The sequence below is a fragment of the Macadamia integrifolia genome, chromosome 1, assembly GCF_013358625.1.
Source record: "Macadamia integrifolia cultivar HAES 741 chromosome 1, SCU_Mint_v3, whole genome shotgun sequence".
In the NCBI taxonomy this organism is placed as follows: Eukaryota; Viridiplantae; Streptophyta; class Magnoliopsida; order Proteales; family Proteaceae; genus Macadamia; species Macadamia integrifolia.
In genome coordinates this window covers 27,643,211-27,652,566 of record NC_056557.1, presented here as the reverse complement: position 1 = coordinate 27,652,566, position 9,356 = coordinate 27,643,211, and the positions used below count along the sequence as shown (strand labels likewise).

Below are 9,356 nucleotides of genomic sequence, written 5' to 3'. Positions count from 1 at the left end.
ATATTTGTGTCCCCATACTTTTAGACAGAGTTCTTTTTTATCAAATTTTATTTTTGAAGACTTGCAAGTGAAGAAGAATAGGACCAGCCGCACGCAACAACAACCCTTGAAAGCTTGCCGCAACAAGCTGCAACAAGGCCGTTGGGGCTTCTTGCGATTTCAGATTCAAAAGTTCTTCGAAAACCAGGAAAAAAGAAAAGAAAGAGAGAAATATGAAAATGGTGAATAAGAAGTGCAAACAGAGACAAAGAAAAAAGAGGAGGAAATGTGAGAGGGAGGATAAAAGGGAAAGAATTTACAGCAAGTTGAATAGAGAAAGTGGAGAAAGAGAGTTATAAACAAGATGGGTGAAGGGGGCATCTCTTCACCCATTTGTTCAAAAACCCATTTTACACGCAAGGATACGAAATCTATTTCTCATAAAAATTCATTTTTATCTAGTTATTACCAAATTTATTTTTATTTTTTTCATTTTTATGTTTCAATAAAAAAATAATTTATTATTGATTTTTATTAAATAGATAAAAATAAAAAATAAAAAAGATACCAAAGAAGGCCCAATCTATAATGTACACCTGTTTTTCCCAATAGAAACTGCAGCCACCGAAACAGTCCGGACTCCGGAGCTTCAACTTCGTCTTCTAAATTTTACCACCAAGGAATTTGCTTCAGCACTAACCAGGTGCCAATCTTTCTTTATCACTCCCAACTCGTCGGAAGCCCCACGAGGATGGCTCAACCTTCAATCCATGAAGGCCAAAGCCTCCCAGGTATGTAGACGCCGCTGCACTGTCATCCATGAACGAGATTAGCTAATACCCATTTCTGATGATGAGTCTCTATTCTCAAAAATACATGGCTTCTCAAAAATCATGCATATCCTCAATATAAACAAGAGAATCGCTACCTTACCTTCATCAGATACTTATTCTTCGATACAATGACAAGGGCATTCGTTGAGGAATCCTTATTGCATCAATTTGTTATTGTGATTGGGAAGACATTGTTTCTATACTCTGTTTGGTCCAATGTCGTAATAGTGATAAGCCTTCTGAGGTTTTCTCTAAATGATCTCTTTATAATATCTTTCCCTAAGAAATGAGCTTTTGAGCTCGTAGACATGATTCAAATTATTAGTAGAATTTGATTGGAACGTTCACACCACAAAAAGTTTAAGGAAAAAAGATGAAAACATTAATTAAATTTCGTTGCATGTTGAATGATTTTATCTTTTGAAAGGGGGTGGGGGTTAGGGAAAGAAAGAAACTCTGCTTTTAACATATTAAGGTTTATATTGTCATATGAGTTACTTCAATCGGGTAGCCTTTTTTCCAATTTATTTATTTATTTATTTATTTTTGTTCCAGTGATTCAACAGCAGAGAGTTATAATACGGAACAAATATGGTGAAAAACTTGTTGGAGTGTTACATGAAACTGGTTCCGCGGAGCTTGTAATCTTGTGCCATGGATATCGATGCTCAAAGGTTAGTAATTGTGAAATTAGTATAAGTTTTAGTAATTGTGATATTTATTAGAAATACGTTTTATTCTCAATCCCCCCTTGAAACACAGAGTCACACACAGAGACAAAGGGAAGGAAAATGGAAAAAAGAAGGGTCCTTTTTTTATGGCGTTTGATAAAGAGGAGCCTACTCCATTGGTCAATTTAAGGTCTTTCTTTTCTTGTTGGGTTATGATAGAATTAGAGTTTGGTTGAGCCCTTGGTGAAGCATCTCAACCAAAATTCCTTTCTTTGGAGTCTTAGGTACTGTAGTTATAAGATTTGATTATACTCTCAGCCAGTTCTGTACATCTCCATGGAAGGATTGTCAACCAAAATCCTTTACCACCATTGCATAGCATATATGAATTACTGTTGAATATCTCTCTATCTTGTTACTTACAAAGAAAATGTTCTAGATATTAATTTGTTTTTGGTTGGGGTCTTTGGCATCAAACAAGAGGGCCGACCTCGGTGCAACAGTAAGGTTGCTCCATTGCGGCTTTGTGGTCACGGGTTTGAGTCAGGAAACAGCCTCTCTGCAAAGCAGGGTAAGGCTGCGTACATTATGACCCTCCTCAGACCCCAGTTGTGGGAGCCATGTGCACTGGATATGCCCTTTTTTGCCTGTGGCATCAATCAGCGACCCTGGCTCTCTTCTTGATGCAGTTAGGCGATTGATTTAGAAAAAAATGGCTTTTGATTTGATTTCCTTTTATTTTAGAAACAATTTCTTTTGGGGTTAGTTAACTTCTAATTTTAGAGTATTTTCCTTTAAAGTAGTTTCATTAATTGTTTTGATTTTTCCTTCAAGTAGTCATGTAAGGCATTATGAAATTTCAGTTTTAGTTATTGAAGATTTTGAATATGAAAGATTTCTTTTGGGTGAGAACCATGGCTTCCGTGAGTGTCCCTCTTTGGACCCCTCCCTGATCTCCTTCTCTTCTTCTTTATTTCATCATCTTCTTCTTCTAATTCTTCCTTATTCATTCTTCTTCCTTTTTCTGCCTCTCTATTATTTTCTGGTTTTCCCTTCTGTTTCTGGGCGATACTTGCAGTATCTCCACAGTTGATCAGCTCCCTCAATCGTCAACTTTTGTGGCTGAATTTTGGCACGTATAATCCTTACCTAAAGGCGACTTAACCTGGAAAGTTGGGCATCTACATCTCACGTGTGTGGTGAGATCCAACCCTTGAAGGAACCTGCAACTGTGCTGTCCGTTTGATCTGGTTTCAGAAATTCCTTTCTGCTAATTGGCTGGAATCAGTAGAACCTGGAGTTGCGATCATACGCTTGAGTTTTCAGGCCCATCTGATCCCTTTTGAAGGAGTTCTCCTAATCTGAAGGGTCGCTGGACTTCTGCCCCTGTCTTCTTGGCCGAAGATTGAAGAAGGTCACGATTCTCCCTTTTAGGTTTTATTTAGTTTTTTTTTGTTTCCAGAATTACCCTTATCTCTTGTTTCTATTCCCACTTTCTTTTTTTACTTTGCCATTCCAATTCTACCTATTGTCACTAACGTTTACATTCCCCTTTCCCTTCTTTTCATGACCTAAAGTTCTAGTAATTTATAGGTATATCATTACTTGTTAGAAACTTCTACTTATTTACAGATTTTCCCTTCTCTTTGTTACTTGGTTAAAATTTTGCTATTTATTGATTAAGTGGGCCCTAAGCGATCCGATTTCAGTCCTTGAAATCCGGATCTGCAACACTTCTATAACTTTCTATTGGTTTGACTTGTGCTTTTTAGCTCATCAATATGAGTGTTATTGGGTAAACAGAGGTTCAATGACATCAGATGTACCAGCTGTTTTGGGACCAAATGTATTATGATATGAATAATAGCTATTGATACAAGAGTCTAGCATCTAACTGATATTTGTCAATCCCCACAGAGTTGTGTACTGGTTTCCTCTTTGATGGACAAAGGGCTTCATCCCTTTTCTGTCAATTTCTTCAAGTTTTGATTTGAACTCCTTTCTTGACATAGCCTTACAATACTTCAAGTTTTGATTTCAACTCCTTTCTTGACTTAGTCATACATCTCTTGGTTCCTCCTAATTTCTTTCTTTCAATCTTGTAGCTTGATATGGAACTTATGTGCTGCCAATTTAACAGAATAAGGAGATCTCATCCATTATTGTACCGTTGAAAAAAAACTAGGTTCTTCCGACCACATATTTTCAAAGCCAAAGTGAGTACAGCTTTGTTGAGATAGGTTTCTTTCTCAATAGAAGGGATTTATGAAATGATATCACACTTCTTAAGGTCATTTAAAAACCATGTTATGATCCCATTTTATCCCAATCATTGGATAGTAAAACCTGGGCATCCTCTTCAAGACTGCTTACACCTTTGCCACTCTGTTGCCTCCGATTCTTCCCATTGTTGCACATATCATACATGTCTTGGGTTTCCTCTCTCAACATGAAAGGGAAGATGAATCTGATTCTATCCATCAAACATCTATGATACAGTTGCAAGCAAAGAGTGACCCTTATCTTGGGAAACTCTCAGGAAAGATACAGAAATTCTATATTTTAACAAACCACATGTGAAAGGAATCGTGATTTCCTCCTAGTCATTATCATAAACATCAATGATCAGGCCTCTCCTTGAACTAACGTGCTGCATTTGTTAGACTTGTTATAATGATAGCTGTCCAATAGGGAATCAGTATGTCCTATACCCTGCACTTCCCATTTCTCATGCATCGTATTGGGATCTTCCTTGTCTCCCATTTAAATGAAGGATCAGCAGGCCATCCCCTTCAACTATGATCCTCACTTCAAAGAGCATTCTTTCAATTTAAACTCCCAAGCAATTACATATTATCTAATAATTGTAGTTTCATTCTGTTTCATCCATTCACTTACACTGTAGGCATTTCCATTGCCACAAAGACATCATGGTGTCCAAAATGGAGTAATTTTCCATGTATGTTGATGCAGTACTCCTGCATCGCCCCTACCCCACACCTGATTGCAAGTGCGTATTTGGGCACTGCTTCCTAGATTTTTAATCACCGAGCTCCAAAAATCAATCTTTAGCTCTATTGTTGTGAAGGATTTAGTTCTTTCTGTATGATTACTGAACCCATGGGCCACCTTTTCCTATAGGAATTATAGTCCAAACAAGCCATCCACAAAATTTCTAATTATCATTCCTCCAATGATCTCCAAATCTGGTTTACCAATTCTTTGATTTCTGAAACTCCAGGTGTCAGTGACATAAAATCCTCGTAATGCCCAATTTTGGAGTAGATTCATAGGGGTTGAGTTCCATTTCTCAAAGTTTTGTCACATGTCTTCCACCAGGGTGCATTCCTGTAGCCTTTCCTTGACATGGCTAGAGCTAGAATTTATCTTGATTACTCCAGTTTAAGATGTCACCCTGAACACCTTTAGGTGTTATGGTCCTCATTCCTTTTTGTGATGGGAGTCTCACCCTCTCTAGTCTTTGTTTCTGGACCAGCCTTTCGAAGCTTCATTAATCTGACGCAGGCTCTCCTTCTGAGTCCATTTCACCATGTGGCTTCCTACAATGTCACTGCTTGATCCAGGGGAGGGTCCTCCTTTGGGACATAGGTTCTGGAAATTTCACGACCATCTCACAGAAAATCTAGCTGTCCTCTAATTCTTGAACCAGAAATATCATCACTAGCACATTCACTCTCTTGTATCCTCATTCTGTTTGTGAAAACATATCTATCTTTTTCTTGAATCTTCTATCTGTTTGTCTCCTTGGAGATCTTGGACCTGCAACTTCTGTCTGTAGTTCTCAAATTTGCTAGATACTAAATCCGCTCTTTCAAATCTTGAACATGAAGTGAAGTCCACATTAAAAAAAAAAAAAAAAAAACTCATTTTTCTTTCTATTTTAGCTCAAGAACTGGCATAGTCACATATTCTGCTCAGATGATTGCATGTGGCACTGATCTGTTATTAAACATTCTCCATATAAGAAACAATTTCAAGTGTATTCATGGTAAGAAATGACCTTCTGTAACCAACGAAAAATCTGTCTTGGCTAGTGTTGGCATACATTTTATATTTGAAATGGCCAAACTTGTTTATTCTTGCCCCTTTATATTTTAAGTGTATTTATGGTAAGAAATGTCCTTTTGTAACCAACAAAAAATCTTTCTTGGCTAGTGTTGGCGTACATTTCATATTCTAAATGGCCAAACTTAGGGCGCGTTTGATAACGTTTCAAGAAGCAGGTTTCTGCCGTTTCTGGACACAGAAACGGCAGAAACGGAACAAAAAGCGTTTGATAGAACTGTTTCGTTTCACTTGTTTTCAGAAATAGAAATTGAAATTTCTACCTATTTATGGTTCAAGAAACAACTTGTTTCGCCGTTTCTGGAAACGACTCGTGGCCATTCTTTCGCTGGTCACTATGGACTTCTAGAAACATGACTTATCAAACGCCTTCAATTCCAACAGAAACAGAAATTTATGTTTCTGCCGTTTCTTGAAACAGAAACGGCAGAAACATTATCAAACGGGCCCTTAGTTTATTCTTTTGTTTTTTTTTCAAATTCTTGCCCCTTAGTTATTTCATTAACTTTCATAAATATCAGTTAGTTCTACCCTGTATCAATTATACTCTTCTGTTTATACTAGATAATGCATGTCTTTGGTTGGTTGATGACTTGGGTGATATGCATAGGAAAACAAAACTTTCAAGAATCTTGCTGCTGCTTTAGAGGAAGAAGGAATCAGTGTCTTCCGCTTTGACTTTGCAGGGAATGGGTAAACTTAGAAAGCAAAAACTCTCCAATTTTCATTGAGAATATTATCTGTCCATGCTGCACTGTTATTCTTTCATCTATAAATATGGATATTGACGTTGTAAAAAGTTGTCTCTCACTTACTGTAGGGAGAGCTTACATAGTTTGCACTTGGACTAGAGACAGACATATTGTGACACCCCTCCCCCCCATAATATTATTTCTAGCTTATGGGATATATAAAAAGAGCTAAGATAGTCTGCTATGTCATACACTGATAAACACTCTGAGCTTGTTATCTGGTATACTTTCCATGTTAAAGCTATACCAATTGTTTACGATATTCGTTTCTGGAGGCTGTCTTGATTATCTCTTTTGTCATCTTTTCATCTTCTCTTTAAAATTGCGTTCGTTTAACTATTTTAACATCAAGATTTAGAATCAGTTGAGTTCTTGACCTCACATGAGTGAGTGGGGCATGTTGTCGCTCTCCCTATATGTACAATGATATGAATGTGGCTGGTTCAAAATCATTGTGGAAACTGAGCATGTATTTATATCCAAAAATCCACTATCAGGGAATAGTGATAAGAATACTACCATTGCACACTGCAAATACAGAGTTAGAAGAAACCCACTACCCACCAATTTCCATAACCATTAGTGCTACACAAATGTTGATGCTGTTGTTTGTGTGCAATGATGCAATGAATCTAAAAAGTTTGACTCTTTACGCATTCACATGCTTGGATGCTTGTATGTAGTCCCTGAAACTTTGAGCTCCTGATGCATATACTGTGCACAAAGTGCCAGTCTTTGTGCGTGTGTATGAATGTCCATGCATTTGTGTGATCTTGATGTGTGCATGTGTGTGAGTTTGCATGTGCATGTCTTGTGTGAGAATGACTCATACAGTTGACATTAGTGATGAACACATGAGATGGATAAAAGGAAAGACTAGGAAGGGTAGGGATGTAGATGTTGAACTCAGGCTGTTACTAAGAGCGGGTGAATCAGTGACAACTGTCTCACAAAACTTTTTTCCACTTATGGGGATTCTCACATGTTGAGCCGGCAATCACACAACCATACAATTCTCACAACCTCATACAAAACACAAATCACAAACACAAATCACAAAGAGCACAAGTCACAACATGCAACACCAAATATATGTGGTTCACCAAGATGGCTACATCCATGATGCAAATGGATTCGTAGGCTACAGGCCCACAACCCAAATCAAGCCCGTGTATAATGCAGAATACACTTTTAACACACCCACTGCAAGGAGAATAATTCTCTAATAGAGTGCTGAACTCCGATTTAAATATGAAATTTCCACCATCATTGCTATTTGAGTTGTTTATCATTTGGGTGGGCCCATCATTACGTTAGCTGTATCGCCTTCAATGTATAGTTGTCACAGTGTCTAGGAAGAGAGGAAAAAACAAGGCTAGCAAATGTTGCATGGACACCTATGTGATGCATACTCTATGCCATGACAACTATGCTTTAATGATTGCATGATTCCATGCATTCATTATCAGCAATTTTTATACCTGTTCTGAATGCGTTTAATTTAGAACTTGTAAATCTTCCTTGCCAATTGGCCCAGAGAGAGTCCCTACAGTTCCTCTAATTACAGCCCTAAAGGTCTTGGATTTCCTAATGAATGACCATCTGCATTAAGCATTTTCATGCCTTCTACTAGGGGTGGGGATGGGGAGAAAAAATGGTATGCTTTGTACAGAAACTTTTCAAGTGAAACAGACCTGTTCTATCAGAGTGCAATGCAAGCTTTTGCATGGCAGGGAAATGACTTTTCTGATGAACCGTGTGTCTGCTGCAATTTTCTTCAAGTAATGATTTTGGTTCCTAACCATGTTTGACAGTCCAAAATGAAATTTGAAAATGAATACAAAAGGGAAACAAAACAATAATTAAAGTTAACGAGGTAGTTTTTGTGCATATTCTTGCATGATGTCTGCTGCAATACTCTTATACTGGTCTAGTGCCTAGTGGTTTCCTAACCACGTAATAATTTATAGTGCAAGAGAAACTAAGCAATTATGTTTCATGGAATTAATTTGTTTTTTTGGTGTCGTTATTTTCTTCAAGTTATCCAGTAAATATGCTTTCATGTATCCTTTACATGTTACTGAAATTGGTGAACATAAAATACAGTAACTGATTATGCTCCCTTTTCAGGGAAAGCGAAGGCTCATTTCAGTATGGTAACTATCGCAGAGAGGCTGAGGACTTGCATGCTGTAGTCCTACATTTTTCTGAGGCTAAACGTCTAATCAGCGCAATTCTCGGCCATAGTAAAGGTATTCTATTTTATGTTTGCTATTTATTAATTTATGCAATCCTATCCACAAAAGGTGAAAAAGTGGAAGGTGAGAAGTTTTGTATCTATCAGGAGGCTTTGATGGTTCTTTTTAATGAAATTTGACGTTGTGAGCTACATTTTATGTTCAGTTGATGATATGACTATAAATTATTTTAAGTGCAATCATAATTGATCGCATGCAAAGTGTTGCCAATTCAGATCCAAAGAGATCGTGGAAGTCTTCTTTTGACTTTAACTTGTTATCCTTTTAGAACATCCAACATCCTTGCTGATATATGATATTTTGATGATCTTTTGATGTTCTTACTCTGCTGATGGTATGCAATGTGATCTCAATATCCTCTTCCACTGTTTCAAGGAGGCTGTCTGCCTATCTGACCTCCATTTGAAACTTAGGATTTGAATCCACTTTACCCATTTTTACATTTGGTGCCCCTCATTGCAAGGCTGACCCTTTCAAAAGGATATGCATGGACTCTCCTTTTCCTGGTTTGGCAGAATATCTTTACACTGCAGCTTTCATTTATTGTGCAGCTTTTCAAGTCTTTTGTACGTGATTTTCATTTCACAGTGCACACCCTTTGTTTTTTGGGGGGTGTGTGTGTTTGGGAGGGGGGGATGGGGGAGAACGTTGCCATGCCTTTGCATTTCACTTTGCATCATAATCTATTTCATAGATATGAATGATAAAACTGTTGGAACCTTGTCTTGAAACACTCCACAAGACATTTAGTTCTTGGAAGCCCCCCTCACACCCCCC

The 9,356-nt window shown here is 37.6% G+C and overlaps 1 protein-coding gene across 2 annotated transcripts in view; it reads left to right on the top strand.

Moving 5' to 3' along the window:
• The first annotated feature begins 576 nt into the window (after positions 1–576).
• Positions 577–9,356, top strand: part of LOC122082737 (uncharacterized protein YfhR-like) — a 13,010-nt gene continuing 4,230 nt past the window's right edge. Inside the window, exons 1-4 of one of the 2 annotated variants that reach the window (XM_042650495.1) lie at positions 577–770; positions 1,368–1,486; positions 6,180–6,262; positions 8,452–8,573. In XM_042650495.1, the coding sequence (XP_042506429.1) occupies positions 731–770; positions 1,368–1,486; positions 6,180–6,262; positions 8,452–8,573 (364 nt within the window). In that variant the 5' untranslated portion in view covers positions 577–730. The remainder of the gene's footprint in view (positions 771–1,367; positions 1,487–6,179; positions 6,263–8,451; positions 8,574–9,356) is intronic. The other variant, XM_042650487.1, reaches the window with a different exon arrangement.